This window comes from Ammodytes marinus (assembly GCF_949987685.1).
Source record: "Ammodytes marinus genome assembly, chromosome: 12".
Taxonomy (NCBI): domain Eukaryota; kingdom Metazoa; phylum Chordata; class Actinopteri; order Uranoscopiformes; family Ammodytidae; genus Ammodytes; species Ammodytes marinus.
The window spans coordinates 17,515,316-17,536,728 of NC_137216.1; the positions used below are offsets into that span (position 1 = coordinate 17,515,316).

General features: G+C 42.0%; 2 protein-coding genes across 2 annotated transcripts; both read left to right on the forward strand.

The window, feature by feature from the left end:
• The first annotated feature begins 9 nt into the window (after positions 1-9).
• cybrd1 (cytochrome b reductase 1) lies at positions 10-2,609 on the forward strand. Its single transcript, XM_080038212.1, has 4 exons — positions 10-558; positions 1,253-1,461; positions 1,818-1,972; positions 2,070-2,609. The coding sequence occupies exons 1-4, from the start codon at positions 372-374 to the stop codon at positions 2,353-2,355; spliced, it is 837 nt and encodes a 278-aa protein (XP_079894338.1). The 5' UTR covers positions 10-371; the 3' UTR covers positions 2,356-2,609.
• Positions 2,610-2,973: 364 nt separating this feature from the next.
• dync1i2a (dynein, cytoplasmic 1, intermediate chain 2a) lies at positions 2,974-20,739 on the forward strand. The gene is made up of 16 exons (XM_080038207.1): positions 2,974-3,041; positions 4,014-4,131; positions 5,017-5,134; positions 6,577-6,664; positions 8,101-8,216; positions 13,313-13,399; positions 13,621-13,780; positions 13,898-13,997; positions 14,833-14,958; positions 17,020-17,166; positions 17,254-17,367; positions 17,954-18,087; positions 19,003-19,147; positions 19,911-20,051; positions 20,187-20,312; positions 20,485-20,739. Exons 2-16 carry the CDS (start codon positions 4,024-4,026, stop codon positions 20,596-20,598), a joined length of 1,824 nt encoding a protein of 607 aa, XP_079894333.1. The 5' UTR covers positions 2,974-3,041; positions 4,014-4,023; the 3' UTR covers positions 20,599-20,739.
• Positions 20,740-21,413: the final 674 nt, after the last annotated feature.

A 21,413-nucleotide genomic window follows, 5' to 3' on the forward strand; every position in this document is an offset into this window, starting at 1 on the left:
ATTACATTACCAAGTAAACGATTCAAGGCTACTCATAAATAATGGTAATGCTAAATAGTGAACTAATGTTGAAACTTGCGATTTTTTACATGCTAAGGATTATTTTAGTCTGTAAAAAAAAACGGTAACTACTTTAGTCAACAAACATTGAGCGGGCTCGCTGCTGTGAATATGATTAACACGTCAGAGGATGACAGCGCAAAACATCTTAAAAAGTTACAAAACTTCTCCTCCAAACACGTAAAGCGCCTTGGGTCATGTGACCGCGTACTACCGTCCTCTCGAATCCCCAGCTTCCACTTTACTCAACAGTAGGATTTGTGGTGTCAGCAGCAGCAGCTCCTCCGGTAAAGTCGTCTCGTCTCACTGCGATGGAAGGCTTGAAGCAGTTCGTGGTCGCTCTGTGTGCCGCAGCCGTCGTCGGGCTGGTCTCCATAATATTCGTGCTGAGATGGGTTCTCCACTTTAGGGAAGGCTTAGCCTGGGATGGAGGATCGGCCGAATTTAACTGGCATCCGGTCTTAATAGTCATCGGGTTTATTTTCCTGCAGGGAACTGGTGAGAGGAATAATTTTTCAAAGAATTGGGATTAATTCAGAAAGTATGTAAACAAAGTTACACAACGTTTTTCTCAACCTGGAGGGTTGTGAGGGGTTACTAGCCTACTTAGTCATTTTACTAACCAGTCTTCCATATTTGCACAGTCTTAAACACATTTTCTAGGCTATTTATATTCTTGACTTTGCAGCACTTGCTTTTTATTTCTATATCTTATGCACCAATATACAAAAACAATGGTCTAAGTTCCTTGTGAGTCTGCAAACTGTAGGAAACCGGTCTGCTTTAAACTTGGGGTTTGTAGTGTAGCAACCACAAGTAGGCTATGTGTAATGTAAAGTGAGTTCAAGAGAACTTAACTTAATTTAGACTATCCCAATATCACCAATAACAATTGGTCTCAGGGGTCTTAAAAGGGATTTGGCTCAACATCTACATATGCAAAACCATGGCCCATAAATCATGAACATTTGACACTTGGCTTCCTGTGCTATTTACAACCTGATAAGTAATGTATCAATAGCAATAGCAATAGTGCTTTCTGAAAGCTGTTTCCATCAACTGCACCTATCACACTTTAACATGTGCCCGTCATACTGGAAGACCTTGCATACACAATATAATGGAAGATAAGCCTGATTTTTGCAGAAAGGAATTTGGTTAAATTGTAAACATGCGTGTCCCTCTCTTGCAGCCATCATTGTCTACAGACTGCCATGGACCTGGCAGTGCAGCAAACTAACGATGAAGCTCATCCACGCAGGCTTGCACTTAGTGGCATTCGCTTGTGCCGTTATAGCTCTGGTGGCCGTTTTTGACTTCCACAATGGTGCCAAAATTCCCAACATGTACAGCTTGCACAGTTGGCTGGGCCTGATAGCTGTGATAGTATACTCTCTCCAGGTAAACAAATGCTATTTATTTCAAATGATAGAAAGCACTGGGTAATAAAACAAGGCTCCTGGTTTTTGTGGAGCTTGATACTATTAGTTATAAATAGTACAGACTTTGCCATCTACTGTATATGAGCTCAGAGCTTTATAGTTCAATCATCAAATCATTAACTTTACCACCTTACCTTATGTGTCATGCACAGATAAGTAAAGGTGGATAGGGTCATCACTTGACCTATAGAGTATGAGATTGTCAGAACACAGAAAAACAACCTGGTACTCTTCTGCTGGTCTTTTCTTAAAAGCTAAGTCACAGTGAACTTGAACTGACAAGTGTGTTTTTTTTCTTCACTTTTCAATGAGCAGCTTGTTCTTGGAGTTGGCATGTACCTGATACCGATTGCACCTGTATCCTGGCGAGCAGCGTTTATGCCCATCCACGTCTACAGTGGCCTTTTTCTCTTTGCCAGTGTTATAGCTGTGGCTCTCATGGGCATCACTGAGAAACTCATTTTTGGCCTGTAAGTATTAAAAAATAAAAAGTAAGGCTTGTAGTTCTTAGAAATAGGCAAAGCAGTAGTTGGTCATAATTTTACTTTTTTCTGCTTCATTATTAAGGTCCGACCCAAAGTATAAGGACTCTCCCCCGGAGGCAATTTTTGTGAACATTCTGGGACTCCTCCTGGTGGTTTTTGGAGCTCTTGTACTCTGGATTGCCACTCGAACCTCTTGGAAACGCCCCAGCGACCAGATTGTGCATACTCTGCATACCAACGGGGGAGGTGAGGACAGCACCGGTGTCGGCCCAGCCATGTCCCAGCTATCTGAGGGAGATGATGCTGAAGCCTGTGGGGACGTGAGGAGGAGGAATAACAAATTAGACGATCAAACTAATGGATTATAAAGGGATCGACTTGGAGCTGAAGTTGTTAGAACTGTTAGGTGAATGTACACCCGGTCTACACTGGTCAGAGAATGTCAAAATGAAGAAACACATTTTTTTTCATACCTTTCTCTTTTGCACCTTGATTCATATTTCATATTGAGCTTGTTGGTGTTTTCTCTAACATATATTGTTGTGAGTGTATGTAAATAATTGAGAGCTACTTTGTAACAATATAAAGGTGAGGATGTGGGAATATTCTTACTGACGAACTCTGTACCAAATGATAATGATGGATTTTATATACTCTTTTACATTTTACAATAAATATTTGCAACTTCTAAATAGCATCTTACACTCTTTGAATATTAAGATAAATACAAATATGTATATTTCTCTTCGTTCCTTTTGCTGTTATTTAGGCCATCACAATATTAAACCAAAAACCATTATCCTCAAGCAATATACTGTATATTAAGAATTGTTTTCCCACTATAAACGCTGCCTTTTTGAAGTGTAACCAAGCTCAAAACGTTACTGCTTCGACCTCAGATGACACCAGCACAGTATTAGTATTTGGTCCATGGCACAGCCACGTCGAAGCCAATTGCTCATTCTTGGCCCTTCCCAGCATCCGTAGTTGGTTTGTCAGTCAGTTTGTTTTGACTGTGTCAGTTTAGGCTGTCAGGTGGAAAACCTGCTTAACGGTTCGTAAACTATACATCAACGTCATGTTAGCTGTGTTATCAGACAACTGTTTGGTGTTTATACACATTTTGTCGCTGTTTGTAGCCCGCGTTCTTTGTTATTTATACGGTCAGTAGAGTTGAAAGCGCGTGACATCATCACTGGGGGTAACTGTTGTAACTAGCTGCTAACAAGGGAAGCTAACAGTACATCCTTAGCCGTAAGGGATGGGTTGCATTTTGCAAGTCACATTTCCTTTGAACTGAAAACATTTTCTATTTAAAAAAAATAAAACATTAAACTACGCCTGTTCTTAGTAAGTACTAATAAAAGTGTGTTGTCGCCAGTCATAACAAGGGAGGCTAACGTTAGCAGTGGTACAGGCCGAACGAATGCTAACGTTGCGTGTTGAATCAATGAAAATGCGCTTTGATGTCTATCACAAAACATAATGTAAAAAGAGACTGTCGTTTCCAAGCGAGTACAATTAAAGCTAACAAGGACCAGGGACATGTAAAAGAAACGGAGTGGATAATCGGCTGTGAATCCAACCTGTGTGAACAGTAGGGTGGGGCTCTCTTGTTAGCTAGCAGACAATGAATGCTCAGCCTGGCTATGCTGTTTCCCGAGTTACATGTAGCTGAGCAATGATCCAATAATAAAAAAAATATATATATTATAACTCACTCTGATGCAGAGAAGTCAGAGAATACCGTTGTATTGTCATGTTTAACTGTGATCTAGGTGGGTTTGGGTAACTGGATCCCCGGTGCTGAAGCTGAGAGCATCAGCTGTCAGGAGCTATGCTTTTTGTGATATGTTTTTTAAAAGCACCACCTCTATTTGTAATTGGAGACTCCTAGCACAGTCGACCCAGAATTAAGCCCTTGATTTTTCGCTTTTTTAAATATTCTTAAGTCTTCAAACAATGTTTATTCAGTTGATTCTGAATGGTACACGAGGAAAAACTAAAGAATGTTGTTTGTGTACAGCTGTGGCATCATGTCTGACAAAAGTGAGCTGAAAGCTGAACTTGAAAGGAAGAAGCAGCGCTTACAACAAATCCGAGAGGAGAAAAAAAGAAAGGAGGAGGAGCGCAAGAAGGTGGAGGTATGTTTGTTTAACATGTTGTAAGTGTTTTAAACCTCCACTCATATTTAATGACAGAGATGAGGTGACTATCCAGAATACACAACAATAATTGGCTCGGTATGAGCATTTAGAAGAAAAAAAGTTTCCAATTTGAATGCAATGCCATAACATGTAGGCAATATTAGCATTAGCATCGTAAAACTTGACAACTGATGTTATTTTGACAGATATAGGTCTACACAACACGTTTCAGTACCTCTTACACAAATGTTAAAAAGAAGTTTGCAAATTTATTTATATAGACATTTGGGTTTATATGTTTTTGTGTGTGATTTGTGTTGCAGCTGAATTTCACCTGACCCTACAATGTCAACACCATGTAATCAGAATTTAATAAAAAAAAATGTTTTCCTGTTTTTGTCAGTTATTAACATAAGATAAATTGTGTACACAAATGTTCTACTTAGACATAATCCAGTAACAACTCAATAATCCAAGTACACTGTCATTTAATATCTGACTGGGTCACTATTGATTACAGATTGCTATATATTATAGATGGACGATGGATAGTTGTTGTATCACAGCCCACCTCTAGATTAGATTAAGTCCAGCTTTTTTGGGTCACTTATTTGTTCTGTAAATCAAATGTTTATATTTTTTAAGTGTTATGGATGTTCAGCTCCTTAGCGCTGCCCTTTGTATTTATCTTTTTGATTACTTATTGTTAGGTTACATTCTGTCACTGAGTGCAATTAATGCAAAACAAGTCAATCAATTGAAACATGAAAAGCTGAAAAGGCGTAGAGTAGACTGTCACTTTGAGGACTCGGATCATAGCAATGTAATGTGGATATTTGGAAGTGGCATTAATGGACGTTTGCTTTGCTGTGTTTCTTCCAGGCAGAGCAATTGAAAGATGTTGCACGTCACCAGGATGATTCTGACCTGGAGAAAAAGAGACGTGAGGCTGAGGCTCTTCTTCAGAGTGTGGGAATAAGTTCAGATGGTCCTGCTGTTGGTAGGTTTCATATTGCCTGTTGGTGGATTGTACATACCCAGCTACTGTGATATTCTTTTAAATCATATAACCTTTGGGGGGAAAACAGGCGCATACACAGATTCTCTTGTAAGCAGATCTAATGATCTTAAAGATAAAGATTTTTTTTAATGGCCAAACAGTAAAATGTTCTTTTGGTTTGTGTTGACTTGTCCTATTACGTTATGTCTGAAATAGCAGCCACCCTCACATTAAAGTTAAAAGCCAGCATTATTACCCCACAGTCATTCTCATGAGGTTAAGCTGTAATCACTTAATCACAGTAATTTAAAGCTGTAGCAACAACAATGGGTCCCTGTCCTTACAAGCTACAACCATGAGATAGCATTATTAAAAACGTTGCCAAGGCAATGTCATGTGAATGTGTAGGTGAAAAAATTTGTATTTCTGGTTAATCTTAACTCTAGTCTAATGAATATAATATAATAATAAGGCTTTCAGGCCAAGTTGTGTTGACTTATATATACAGTATGATTCATTTCAACACAAATCTAATGTCGGAGAAGCCTTTAGTAGCCTTTAGTACAGATAGCACAACATGGGTGGCATGCCATATACTAAAAGGGTAACAAAGTTGTTATACAACACATTATTGTGGATGATGGTTGAATGATGGAGCTTGCATGCATTTCACATGATAACAAAAGAAAGCAGCTTCCAATGTGCATGGAAACATAACAATCTTGATTGCCTGCAAAGCTGAAGGTATGGTCATAGCAAACCTTATGTGTTACCTTACTCGGGCACAGAGAAAACCATCTATTGTCTTATTATCACAGAATTCTTTACATATTTAACTTTCTTACTTGCTACAGGTCATAAATGTCTTTCACATGAAGAAAACAAAACTGGTTAAGTAATTTAAGAAGTAAAAATAGTAAAAGAAAATTACTCAATTCCACATAAATAATTATGAAGAAAAGTACTGTTCAAGGGTGAACACTGATAAAAATAAGTATTTACTTAAATAAAACTCATAATGAAGAGGATCAAAATTGTATAATAGAGTTCATCCAGGGTGGGATTGTGAGAGCACTGTCACTTTGCTAACAGCAGGTGGCAGAAGAGATCCACAAGAAAATCTTCACAAGTTTCACTGGATGCAGACAAACAGTCTGTCTGCTCTACTTGTTGCTTTTATCCAAACATTCATTTGATAAAGACAAAGTCTGTGTATATGTGTTTGTTATTCACAGACTGATGTGTCTATTTAACTTGTTCTGTTAATGTTTAGGTTTTACTACACATACACTACAACATGTCGCTGCCAGGAAATCTATATCAAGATTGATTTTGAAACAACAAAGCTGCCACTGCGGCATGGCTGAATTTGTAAATGATGTTGTAAATTGCTTAGTGCCTGTACAGTGTAACAGATGATTATTTTCTGTCTCACACTGTAGTGGCTCCTCCCATGTCTCCAACAATCAAATCGGCGGGCACACCAAGTGAGGCAGGGAGCCAAGACTCTGATGGAGCCGTGGGACCCAGGTACACATACTGTAGACACACACACATGCACACAGACACACACATGCACACACACACACATAACCCCTCCTTAGCAAAAATGTGAGTAACAAAAGAAGTAACAAACCCTCTTCTAGCAGAGCACATCACAAACACCGCCAGCATCCCAATTTTAAATAGAATTCAGGGCTGTTTCTCGACCCAAGGCAAAATGTTTCAATTGTGCTTTACTGGTCCCTATAAGACTTATTAAAGGCTTATATTTGTGTTCACTATAACAGTTGATGCTAGCACAGATATGCAGATGTGTTGTTCAACAAAGAAGACATGTTTTTTTTTATTGCTTTGGAAAACGTTGTTCAGTTTTTGCATTCCAACAAAGGCTATGAGAGTATATTTAAATCCATGATTCCATTAAGAACAGCTGAGCTTGAATATCTTATAAAGCCTCATACCATTGCAGTACATGATGACAAGTTTATGCCAACTGTAAGTGCATGTTTATTTAATTTGTGTGCTGTTGAATTAGGACGATCCTAAATTAACAATAAAACAGCAGGCTGCTGTGGTGCCTGGGGGACTTCTTAACCCCTAATTAGAGCCCCTTCCCTGGGCTGAGATTCAAGCTCCCCCAGTGTCCCATCAGGCCCAGGGAGCTGTTCCCCCCACGTGTTGACTCATTTCCCTCACCAGCATGGCCATTTCCTACACACATGGAGGTCATGTTTTCTCCCTGAGGGGCTCTCCCTCTCTCCCTCTCTCCCTCTCCCCCTCCCTCCCTCCCACACTCAGATCCTTTGGTGTGACACACATAGAGGCTGCACGTTAAGCTATATTTTAACTGAATACATTTTTTTTTTTTAAATAAATTGAGAAATAATAGTTCTGGTTTGATGTGTGCTTTTTGACCTGGGATCCAATCAGCATGTTGTGTGCTTATAATGCTTGACTTTATTTCCTCTCCTCATTTGTGCTTGCTTGTCTCTCTCACTAATGCCGCCTTGTTGCCGTGACACTAATCAGGACTCTGCACTGGGACTCTGACCCGTCCACTCTTCAACTTCACTCTGATTCTGAGCTGGGGTACTGGACACTCTCTTCTCTCCTTTCCTGGTCATTTTCCCTTCTCTCAATCTATGGCATGATTACTTTGTCTTTCAAAGTCATTATTCAGTTAATGCAGGAGAGGAGTGGTCAAACGAAGCCTGTGTAATTCATTCACACTGTTTGCTAAACTAATCTGAAGTCTTTGCCATCCTCATTCAATTGCTTTGATCAGCACACAATTCCACTCGCATGGAGGTGAAGTCTTAATATTAACAGATGAGAAATAGTTCAATTAGAACCACTGTATTGTATGTTTTCTTTTTTGTATGTCTTTGTTTTTTCTGTTCTTTTTAAAATCATAATTGCAGTGATGTTGAACTGTGCAAAGTTGAGTTGTTCTGTGCTTATAGGCGTGGAACTCCAAAACTGGGAATGGCCAAAGTCACACAAGTGGACTTCCCCCCACGTGAAACTGTCTCTTACACAAAAGAGACCCAGACACCTGTCTTGACCCAGCAAAAAGAAGGTAATCCTCACAAAATGTTATACATATACATATACATATGTGTATCCCTAACTGTGCAATTGAATGTGTGGATGCATAGAGATTTACAAAAAAGATTTGGCTCCATTAAAATGAATAACTTGTTTTGCTGCAAGAATGGTACACCACACACGCTAGTGGGGGACCGGTGGTGAACAAACAAGGGGAAGAGATCTGATTTGAGATTAAAGTAAAGGGGAACAAATGAGGCCCAGGAAACAGAAGAAGTCAAAGGAGATATTCAATTCAGACAAGCCTCACCACCAACTCCGCTTTGGAATAACTAATGAGCAGGATGAGAAAAGCAGTGACAGGAAGGTGAAATGCGATTGGGGAGCGAGATATGAAGAGCTGCGCGTATGACTGCTCGCTGCCTCTGAAGCATGTCGATATGTATGTAATTGCTGCACCGGAGCTTTCATGTGGTTGTACAAATAGAATATGTTGGGGCTACCACCAACATTCACATGTTCAACACATGTACCATAAAATATGCAATATTTGTGGGTGTGCTGCTTGTCCTTCGTTGATTTGTGTAATGACAGATGGTGAATAATACGCTTGACTGAAATCCCGATTAGGTTTCTTGTTTTCCGTCCTTTCGTTCGCACAGATCCTACAAAACCTCTAACTGCAACTGTTGGAAGTTGGAGTCTTTTTAGGTGTTTGCTCCATTTATTTGCATCAGCTAACGCATCGCTTGAATCATCTTGAAAGCCTGGTTAGGATTTTAAACAGTGTACTGATTGTTGGTTGTTGTCCTATCAGGTGATGTGCGGAAAATTCCAAAGGTGGCATGCAACGCTGATAGATAAAATTGTTTGATTTTGTGGAAAAAAACGATGATCAGGACTAGTGAAGGATGAAGAGCATCCCTGTGTTCCTCGTCACTCTTACCTCTGGACTACTACCGGGCATTGTAAAACTGTGTTAAACAATGATGGTTCCTGCCAGCTGTTCAACACCAGGCCCCCCCCCTTCCCCATCTCTGCCACTATGTAATCATTTCATCAACTCCCTCGCTTCCCTGTCTTCTCCCTTCACCGAACAGGCACATAACAAAACACACTCAGTGACATTGTGCATTTTCACACCATCACTTCTGACACTCGATGAGACGGCATCCCCCTTTCCCGGGCGCTGCTCCCCTCTGCGCGCTCTGTGATGTGTGTGTGGTGGCGTCAGGCCCCGCTCTCTGATTGAGCGATTTATCATTTTGTCAAAAGGAGGTAACGGCGCAGCACTCTCAAGGTCAGCAGGCGGTGGCATAAGAGCGAGCCGCTGCCATGTCCGGGCTGCTGCAAAGCCAGGGTTCCCACAGTGTCCATGAGGCATCTCGGAGAAGGGAGTAGAAGAGTAAAAGATTTAAAGGTGCAGTCAGTGATTCTGGAGGAACGCTTGTTGTTCAAAATCACTTTTGGTCAAAATCACTTTTGGTCAAAATCACTGAACATCTCCTCACGATCGACCTGTCCGTATTCGGTTTGCGCTGGAGAAAAAATAAATCTGGTATTAATACACACAGCCCAGGCTCTGTAAACAGGCATTTTGCTATCCAGGGTGGGCCTCTTTGTTTACATACCCTTTGTATACATGCCAGTTTACAGAGTCTAGGCTGCGTATTAACACGAGATTTGTATTCAGCGCACACACAGTACGTACAAGTAGCGTATCGTGAGGGGATATTCACTGTTTTTGACAACAAGCGTTCTCCAGAAGCGCTGACTCCACCTTTTTAAGATTTTAATATTTCCCGCCCCCCATTGAGCCAAATTAAAACACCAAGAGCAGTCAAGGAGAGTCCATCATTGGGTTACATGATGTGTTTGTATGGAGGGAATGGTGGCATCTTCACACACTAGATTAACTTTGATAGCAGTCTCTGAAATGTCTCTGACTGTACAATCTTTATTAGCTAGGCCTTTAGCCGACATGAATGCGTTTCTCAAAGTGTGATTCCATCCGTAGGTAGTTTCAGAATATCTGTTGATCTAGAGCCAGATTGTTTAATTTTCTGTGCCACAACTACAGTATTCCCAGATTGCACTAGTAATATGCAGCATCAGTAGGCACTCCTCAACAAGAGGCTGTAATTATGGAGTAAGATATTGTTGGTTGTTGGGGGGGACGGGGGGAGTGTGTGTGGAGTGGCTGGTCTGCTACAGCGTTTGTCAAGAATACGAGTGTGTAGTGCAGTTGAGTAAATCTAATAATTAATTGAATGTGATGTGATTGTTTTAATCACTCTGAATTCAGAGGCAGGTCAAAACTTTTAATCACAAAAGCCCTTAATGGCCTTCTTGTGCAAAGTGCCACTTGTAATGGTGGTCAGCATTTATGCACTTGATGATTAGTACTGTTAAATATCCATTTTATCCTTCTGTCATACAGTAGCCAATCATTTTTGGAATGAATCTCCTTTTTTATTGTCCGTTTTTGTGTGTATGGTGGAAGTTTTTGCAACCCTTTTTCAATCTTAATATTTTTCTCAATGTCATTTAGGTTGTAAGCTTGTATATCATCTTTGCCGGACACTTTGTGTTAAGGAGGAGAGTGCAGGTTTTTGGATTTCTGCTTGACTGCTGGTGATCTTTAGACCTCAGTGTCATTAGTTACATGTGTAGCCATGTCGAAGAAGTTGAAAACAATAGACTCCTGTTTCCCAGATGAATAGGTCTTGCATGGTGTTACCAGATTGACTGACGTCAAACTGCTGATGTCTTTGTTTTTATTTTGCTCCGTTATAACATACAACCACAAATGTTAGGTTGTACCATGCAGAAAAGGTTGACTTTAGTTTTGTGAAAAACCCTGCTGCACGTGCTGAAGTCAGACCCTTGTTCTGTGTGGACCTATAGAAAGTGGGAGACACCTGCACCAGAGAGCAAAAGGTCATTTAGTTTTAGACTTTTAAATCTCTGGCCGTGTGCCCTGTTTGCATTAATACATTGTCTATTGACTAAGACCTGTGATTACATCCCTCCCTCCCTCAAAAGCTTTTATTTCTTAAGTGGTACAAAAGCCATAATTGGGCCTGCTTTGAGAGGAGGTGTCAGCGTATGGGACATCGGTGATCCGGGTGAATTCTGTTAAATGCGACCCCCTCCTCCACCACCCACCCTCGCTAGGCGCTACTACCCCCTCTACACATCCCCAGTGGGGTCACCAGGATCACTAGCTTTTCTCCAAATGGCCATTTTGGCTGGCAGGTGCATTATACCCTTTATTTTCAGATTGTCTATCCGCTCCTAATGCCTGGCAGGTTGATTGCTCTGGCTGCCTCGCCATGGAAAGGGGGCTGATGAGCATGGCCAGGACTCGCTGAAAGACAGTGATTACTGTTTTCCTTTAAGCTTGATTGAGGCCGTTGAAAGGGAAAGATTTTAACCTTGTCCTGTTGGTTGCAGAGTAGGGGCCTTACATTGGAAATGGCTTGTGTCATCCACCCAGTTCTGTAAACTCATCAGTGCCCTCAATAACCTTCTTTTCCCCAAACCTCCATCTGAGAAAAAGGGGATAAATCACTTTATGGACAAAGTAACAGATGACATTATCATTTAGATTATCTCAGTAGGAAGGACATTTCTGGCATGCAGTGCTGTCATCTTAGATTTACTATAAGACTCATACCAAGATAAACGCCTGTAGGAACCAGGCGAGTATTTCGCATCTCCTCATGAATCAGTTTTCTTCACTGCTTTTGCTATTATGTTTCACAATGACAACACAGGCTGTATACCGTCTCTAAGAGATGTGTTTTCAGGAAAAGAAAAGAAAAAACAAAGAAACGTGTTCATCTTTTTGAGGTAGAACCGGTGTGCAGTTTGCCAGCTGGTCCGGCCTGTATTTTGTTGTACATTCTCTGAGGTTTGAATGGGAGTTGCAGGGACCCCCCGCTAGGACGGTAATTGCACAGGCTTGCCGTTCAGGGAGAAGCTTGTCTGGAGGCAGCCAGGCGGAAAACCTCTGTGCCATCCCCATGCCACCTCTGAAGAGCACAAGACAATCGCAGCATCACCATCTGCTTTAGCACCACGCCGTCATCTGGCCAGAGCAATGGAACAGGGCTCCAGGGGCAGCTGCTCCACACTCCCCTCTGCCCTGCTGCCCCATGGCCTAGAAGGGGGCAACCTGCCACCGGGACACAGAGGAAGCAGCTACACTGACAGCTCCCCTCTCTATTGAATGAGCGGAGTCTCATTAACAGTTTGGAAAGACAGGGGTCCCTATGACAACAGGACACCCGCTGTGCCGGGTCCCTTTTAACACAAATGACAAACTTCCCTGCTTTAGAGGAGAAGGTTCTTTTTTTTTTGAAAGGCGACATTGTGCTGACAAAACCAAACAAATGCAAGGCAGAGATACAAAATCAGTCTTTTATCGTGGCCCATAATCACTAGTTGGAGCTTTTATTGAAAAAAGGAAAATAATGGTAGCGGAAGGTACCAAGCGTCTGTATGCAGGCCTGATCGTTTGTTGTGTGAAAGCTTTGAAGTTGATATTATTCAATTTTTTTCTTCTTTTTATTCTGTGTAAAATGTTGATTCAGAGATCTGGGGCCTCATTTATAAAGGTGTGCGTAGAATCCATCCCAAAACATTGCATTCGCACAAAACCAAGAACCAAAAAAATTACCTACCTACTTGAAGTAATTCAACCTACATCACAACTGCATCCCATAGACAACAGTAGCCTATATTTGCAACTATAGGTACGCTTATACATATGATTGATCAAATATAGTGGTTGCCAAGCATTTCACAGTAATATGTGTGTTTTTCTGATGACTGAGCTTTACAGTGGTGTTGCCATTGAGTGTCGCTGATTCCCCGAGTCAGGAAAACCTTGCGGTAGCTCTACGCATGGTCGAAAGTTGGCGTAGGAATACGCACACTTCTTAGCAAATAATTTTTCTATAAATACCAATGTTTGCCACCGCACATTTTACCGCACATTTCTGCCTGTATACGCAAGGTTTTTGTGCGCAGCAAGCTTTATAAATGAGGCCCGTGGTGTTTACAACCTAAATTGTTGTATCTTTAAGTTTTTTTAAACATGGCTCACTTTCTGATCAACAGAGGAAGAAGAAGAGGAGGAAATTGCCGCAACTCAACCCGCAATCGAGACTCAGACTGAGAAAGCGGACCAGAATGAGGAGGAGGAAGGTACTCCCACACCAGTGATGATGCATAATTGCAATGCTCCACTGAAAATTTGGGCCCCTTCAGTTTCTTTTTGCAGAGGTTTTATTATACTTGTTGCTGAGTACAAAGAGGTTTCTGTTCCTGTAAAGCTGCAGCGCATCACATTTCATATGATAATGGCAATGAGCAGTAGGGATCCTGGCTGCCATTCTGAGTGTGTGTGTTGTTTTTCTGTATGGCAGCCCCCCACGAGCTGACAGAGGAAGAAAAACTCCAAATCCTGCACTCCGAGGAGTTTGTGAATTTCTTTGACCACAGCACTCGCATTATTGAGCGGGCCCTATCGGAGCACGTGGACCTCTTCTTTGACTACAGTGGGCGGGACCTGGAGGAGAAGGAGGGGTAATAATTGGACAACTAGTGTTTTTTTTTCTTTTCTTTTTTCTTTTCGAACCTGTAATTGGCTTTTAAAGAAATGTTTTTTTTATTGATTTGTGGTGCTTTTGTTTTTTCCCTCAGTGAAATCCAGGCCGGAGCAAAGCTCTTTCTCAACAGGCAGTTCATGGATGAGCGCTGGTCCAAGCATCGTGTCGTCACCTGCCTGGACTGGTCCCCCCAGGTCATTTATATTTATAACTTTTTTTTTGTAATTAAACCAACAGGTGTGCACATTTCTAGGTGCAGTATTTGGACATTGTTCACAATAGTCAAAATGGCAGTACTCACAAAGAATTCATTGTATTTTGGTGCTGAAACAGAAGTAGTACATGCAACACTTGTTGCTAATTGGCTGTTGGAACTACTTAGCTGGGTGCAGCCATAATGCTTTATGATTACATAGCTTGAGTTTGACAGCATTTACTTTTAGCCACAAGTCCCCCAGGAAAAGTTAGTTATGTCCCACACAAATTGTCACTTAGTCGGAGGCCATAATGATTTGTTTCCTCTGGTGTCTAAGGTCATTTAATGTGTGATTATGCAATGACTTTTGACAGTGATTGAACACCAACTCTTTGTTCACAGTATTTACTAGCTCAGAGCGATATCCACACCCTTGTGATCTGAAATAATGTATTCGCCAACTGTAATTCTCAGATCAAGTATTAGAAGCAGCAGAGGTTAATGGTGTGTTTAACCCACACTTCAGTGGGTTTACATTTTAGATTCTCAATGAGCTGCTCAGTTATAATCTGTTCCTCTGTAATCTTTGGTTTGAAACCATGAAAGGAAATAAAAAAAACGTAATTTACCAACGTTTTCAAGGGAGGGAGGGCTAATTAACCAAGCCATAAATCTTCCTGAGGGAAGGGTTACTCATTCTTTTAAGTTATTCTGCAGCACTGCACAGGGCAGGCGAGGCTTGTCCACATGGAGCCAAGCCTGGGGGGCATTTTGCTGCTTCCCCCTCAAACCCAATCGGGCTGATGTTTTTTTCTTTCTTCTTATGTCACCAGTATCCTGAACTCCTGGTTGCCTCATACAACAACAATGAGGAGGCTCCTCACGAGCCGGACGGTGTGGCCTTAGTGTGGAACATGAAGTACAAGAAGAATACGCCGGAGTACGTCTTCCACTGTCAGGTACTCAAAGCAAAGCCTCCCTGCATTCTCACCGGTGGTTTCCCCCCAACACACACACACGCACACACACGCACACCCACACACACACACATACCCACACCTCCTGCCTTCATTCACATTGTGAGTTCACCGTATTGGCATCCACCTCCACCACATTTATCCACAAACACATGTCCGTGAGGCGCCGGAGAAGACCTGTGGCGCAGGAGGGGAATGGAATCCGAGCGCTGCAGCAGGATTAAGTGAGTGGGGCCGGGCTGGTTATCATGTGCATCTAAACAAGGGCCCTGTGTTCAGACACAGCTTGCAGGGAGAGCAACGCAGCTCCTCCGCTCTGCCCAGCCTTATTATAATGCCTTTGCCCCGAGGCTCCTTCAACAAGACAAGTTGAGTAGAACCACATGTTGTTGCCAGCAGAGCGGATGTGGATGCAGGCGTATTGCTCAGATGAATAAAACTGAACAGGAGTGTGACGCAGTTTTCTCTGCCACCTCCCAAATTCAGCACATAATGACATTTTCCTTAACCATGCGTCCCAATTGTAGTCAAGAAAAATCGCTTTAGACCAAATATTGAGGTAAGATTGTGTATAGTGAGGCGACATGTGCATGCGCGCCACCTAAAAGCCAAAGTTAATCAAGTCAAGCATAGTGCAAAAAATAAAAACAATGCTGTTACCAGCTTTAAGGTATGTTTGGTTTGCACTGCAGGAACTAAGACCCTAGTGTTAGCGCTTAAGTTGATGTTTTCCATGTTTTTATTATTGGTAATATTTTGATATTTCAAGCTTTGCTGGTATAACACTTTGCAGTATGTAGTAGGGCTTTAGCCAGAACCCGATTGGATACAGTGTTGCCTTCTGGTAAGATATGTCAATGGAAAATTCACCTGAGTTATTTGAATTATTTTTTTTAATATTTTTTGGGGGCGGGGCGTTTTTCAGGTCAAAGAGGACTGAGTCTAATGGGGGGGCCGTTTTAACCATTACACCACGAGTGCCCCCACCCAAGTTATTTTCTACTCCAAATAAAAAATATCCATACATGGATGACGGTTATACTCCTCAGAACAATTACAAGTGTAGAGAACTTGCATAAGCTTAGCTGCCTGTATGTTCACGTAGTTCAAACTAATGCAACAGTTCTGCAATAAATCCTCCCTTCATGAAGGATATGTAAACATTTATTTTAGAGAGTTGTTGATTCATCTACATGTTCATTTTTGAAGGCTGCAGTTTGTGGTGCTGGTAAACTGTATTGAGTTATACTGACAGCTGTTTCGATTATTTCGTCCACTCTATTTGTATCATTAAGAGAAGGCTAAAAAACCAACAGACACACCTCTCAGTATAATGTTAAATCAACAGCTCTCTTCAAACTTCTCCAACAAAAACTGAACATTAAGAACCATCACAAAGGGAATATTTATTGCCGGACTGTTGAGTTAGACTGCACTGGTTTCAGCTAGGCATACCATACAAATTGACAACTGAGCGTAAGTATTATGCATTTATGTAATGTAAAAAGACTTATAAATATTAGACCATACTGACCAGCCCTACCACCTGGAATAGCAGCATTGGTGAGCCGGGGATGAGCCTTGGTCTTAAACTGGAGTTAGCAATATTCGATGGTGTCTCTTGTCAATATCACTTTTTCTCAAAATCAGTGAATAGCTCCTCACGATTGGCTACCTGTCCGTACTGTGTGTGCACGCTACCAAAAAAAGCTGTTGTTAATACACCGCCTAGGCTCTGTAAACCACTATACAGACAAAGGGTATGAAAACGAAGTGCAGGCACAGTACGGACAGTTAGTGGACCGTGAGGATATATTCATTGATTATGACAAAGTGATTTTGACAACAAGCGCTCTCCAGAATCGCAGACTCCACCTTTTTAAAGGTGTGTGACTTGGGCCTTGTTGCCTTTTGATTGAATGTGACACGATGGTACAGACCTGTCGCCTGGCTGTCTTAACTTAAACATTCCCCAATTCATCACTGGAGAAGCTAAACATTGCCTGTTCTCTTTCTCTCCTTCCTCTCCCTCCTCTCTGACAGTCGGCTGTTATGTCGGCTGCGTTTGCAAAGTTCCACCCTAACGTGGTGGTGGGGGGCACGTACTCGGGGCAGATTGTACTGTGGGACAACAGGAGCAACAAGAGGACCCCCGTGCAGAGGACTCCCCTGTCAGCAGCCGCACATACGGTACACTAAGCACAGCTGACACAATGGGCTCCTACTTCATTTTAATGAAAGCAGAGGAGTAAAATCTCTCCATCCGTTCTCTCACAGCACCCGGTGTACTGTGTGAATGTGGTTGGCACCCAGAATGCCAACAACCTGATCAGCATCTCAACTGACGGCAAGATGTGCTCGTGGAGTCTGGACATGCTCTCTCAGCCACAGGTAACATACAGAATATTGGTATGGGGGTGTGTGTGTGTGTCTGCGTGTGTGTGTGTGTGTGTGTGTGTGTGTGTGTGTGTGTGTGTGTGTGTGTGTGTGTGTGTGGGGGGTCAACTATTTAGGATTAAATCTTTAACTGTTAAATGCCATTAATAATCACATCCCATTTTAATGAGTTTAGCTTAGTATTTCCACGTTGTTTACTTTCTGTCTCTTCAGTGTCAAATTCCACACACGTACCCGTCCCTCCCTTTCATGCTAAATGTCAAACGTTTTGGGCCAACTTTTTCTTTTTTTAAGCAGTCCAATTTCGTAGTTTCCCTCGGCTTATTTGTCCTTCAACTCGTTTTTCACTTTCAGGGAAATTAACTTTGCTGGATGTGTCATTTCATCTGTGCTGCCAAAACCTCAATGTCAAAACTTAATTTTTTTTTTATAAAGTGCTAGCTGAATTTAGATTATGCATTAATAAACTGTCAAGTGATTTTTATAGGTTGTGCTTGGCAGAGTGTGTGTGTTTGTGTTAACATAAAGCCTGAGCAGGGAGCTTGTTAAGGATGTTGTTCTACCTCCCCCCCCTCCACAGGACAGCATGGAGCTGGTGTTCAAGCAGTCCAAAGCCGTAGCCGTCACCTCCATGTCTTTCCCCGTCGGAGACGTCAACAATTTCGTGGTGGGCAGCGAGGACGGCTCCGTCTACATGTCATGTCGTCATGGAAGGTGCGTTCACAAGCAAGACGCACACGGACCCCGGCGGTCCCTTTCCCAGAAACACACAGCCAGGAAACTGAGGCGGCTTCTTTCGGCCCACCTAGGGCCGAGTGTCAAATAAATATAGCCCACTCACTTCCCAGTGCAGCGCAAATCCAACACTTGATCCCCCGCTGTTTGAGGTTTCACTCCTGCCCAGTCATCCTGTTTTTCTTTTCCGCTTGTCAGTTGTGTTTGTAAAGGTCGTTCAACATAAACAGGGCACACATGCAGGGGAAACAAATAATTTTTTCCCCCGTCCATTTTTTCTCTCTCCCCATGTTTCACTGGGTGAGAGAGTTTGTTTACAGTCGGTCGTCCCGGTGAGAATTAAAACTGCAGTTCATTTAAGAGACCGGGGGGCTCCTCGCACAGTGGATGGTCCCCCCCCTAACCCCTACCACCCCACCAGTAAAGAAAGCAAAGAAATGTGGCTTAAATCAGAGCTGCCAGCGAGGAGCTCACTAGCCCCACAATAAATGTCCTGCAGTATGCCTGGAGACCACAGAGAGGGGATAGCTGCTAGGTTTTGCACAGCAGCATCACCTCTGTAATTGGGGGAATAATTTTCCACCTCATTGACAATGGTATGATACTCTCATCACAGTTAATAATGCATAAGCATCACTCATGCTGAGTATTTACCTCTCTGTTAATTATCAAAGCCTCAGTTGGTTAACAGCTCTGCAACATGGTTGGTTGAGGGGTTTCAGGCCCTCCTGGTAATCACATGATATAAGTAAATAATGAATATGAATGCGTCCTTCTATGCCTGTTGCTTTCTTTCATGCTTAATGTAACGCCCGAATGATTTAAAAACAGGAGGGCTAACTGTTTTTTTTTACAAATGCACTTACTTCACACTTCTGTCTGTGTGCTCTACAGCAAAGCGGGGATCAGTGAGATGTTTGAGGGCCACCACGGGCCCATCACGGGGATCCACTGCCACACAGCTCCAGGCCCGCTGGACTTCTCCCACCTGTTTGTCACCTCCTCTTTCGACTGGACTGTCAAGCTGTGGAGCACCAAGGTATGTGCACCCAAGATTTTTTTAAAGGTCCAAGTAGACCTCAGGATTGTTTTATTTGGTTGAAAAGACACAGGAGGGAAAAAAAAGTTTCCACCCTTCCATGTGTTTAATGTCTCTACAAGCTCCCATATAATCCAGCTTTTGTTCATTTTTCTACTGCGCTATAGCTCCGGTAGATGTTTCTTTTCATGTTAATTTTCATGTCATATAACTCTGTTAAAAGGATGTTGATGGAATTCTAAAACAGAAATCCTGACAACCAGAAGAGTTACAGTACTGGACCCTGTTCAGCTAAAATAACTAATTTTTATTATGAAAAAAAATAAATATATATATATTAGCAGACATGCTCAAATAAAGGTAACAACTGTAGAAAGGGTTTTGGCAAAGTAAATATACAGTATACAACAAAAACAGCACACTCTAGTCCAACAGATTAAAGTAAAGATACCATATTGGTGGAAAGCATTGAACACAAACTCAAACTGGTAAGAATTGTATTAGTTTTCCAGGTTTTTGATGGAAATTTAAATATTTGACAAAATTGTAACCTGAAAACATGATGGATGGATGGATGCATAGATGGATAGATAGATAGACAGACAGACAGACAGACAGCGGTCGTTCTCTGCATGTCACTCCCCTCTCTGCCCCATTTCAACTCTGTCTCTACACTATCAATAAAGCATAAAAATGCCAAAAAGAAATCTAAAAGAAAAAAGAAATGTAAAGTCTTCATAAATTTCATTTTATTTGTCTGTAGAACAACAAGCCGCTGTACTCATTTGAGGATAACTCTGACTATGTGTACGACGTCATGTGGTCTCCCACTCACCCTGCTCTGTTTGCCTGTGTGGACGGAGTGGGTCACCTCGACCTGTGGAACCTCAACAACGACACAGAGGTATTAAAGTCCTACACATATTTCATCACACATCTCTTCTCCCTGCTTCCCTTTACAGCTTCAGAACTGCTAAACAAAACGGCCAACAGCACGTTTTCACACGTCTAACTGGTATCTTGTGTGTTATTGCTTTAGGTTCCTTCTGCTAGCGTCACAGTGCAGGGTAACCCAGCCCTCAACAGGGTCCGATGGGCTCCCTCTGGCAGGGAAATTGCTGTGGGAGACTCTGATGGACAGGTTCTGGTGTATGACGTTGGAGAGGTGAGAAGGCATTTTAAATCGTAATCACTGAGGCAATGTTGCAGACACGATTCAGCCTCTTGCCTCGTCTTGACTTCATTTCAAAACATATGTGGACAGCTCCAATATAGAGCACTACCCGTGTTAAAAAATTTGATTCATGTCTCTGTTTTGCCCCTCCTTCCTCCACCAGCAAATTGGTGTTCCACGAAATGACGAGTGGACCCGCTTTGTTCGCACGCTGGCAGAGATCAACGAGAACAGAGACGAAACGGAGGAGCTGGCAGCCCAGCGCCTGGCTGCCTGATCGGCTAGCCAACGGACGCCATGTTTCAGGGACCAGTGACGCACTTGTTATTGTCAGCCCCATTTTGACGGAAGGAAAAGATGTGGTGACAACTCGACTGGAGGAAAAAGATGAAAGTTTTGATCAAGAAGAATTATGGACATCATTTTGTTTCTTCTGCCTGTCTTATCTGGACAACTCTGCCTTTCTCAGTTAGCTGGACCTTTCTTCCTTGGGAAAAAAACACTAGCACAAAGCCATATTCACAAACACAAACAGCTAATTAAACCAGATGCCTTAAACTTTCATTTTATATTTCGATTTTCTAAAATCCTACCCATATTCATTTCAGGGCATGTTAAAATGAGACTTTATTTTGAGTTTATTTTTTCAGCTCAGATAGATTCTCCACTCAGTGTATTCATGAAATAACCCTCGTAGCTGAACTCCTTTTCCACCAACGTTGCAGTAAATCAATGACATCTTTAAACACACAGGAATGTAAACATCTTATCGCTGTAGACCATGTTGTCATCTCTGTTCCTTTTAAACTTGATATCCTTAATATTCACTCGTAATATACAGAAATGTCCAAAATCCAAATGTCTTTCTACTTCTTTATTGTTCTATACTGCACCGGTTTTCACTAAATCAGTACGGCTGGTTAGAAATGAGATGGTTGGATATTCCTTGATGCCTAAGAAGATGATCATGTATGCTGTAACCGCTCTTCCAGATCTGTCATGTACGCTGACACGATCTCTCTGAATAGAGATCGTTTATTTTGCTGAAAAATCTCGGTGTGGAAACTGAGAATGTACTTTTCACACAGTAGA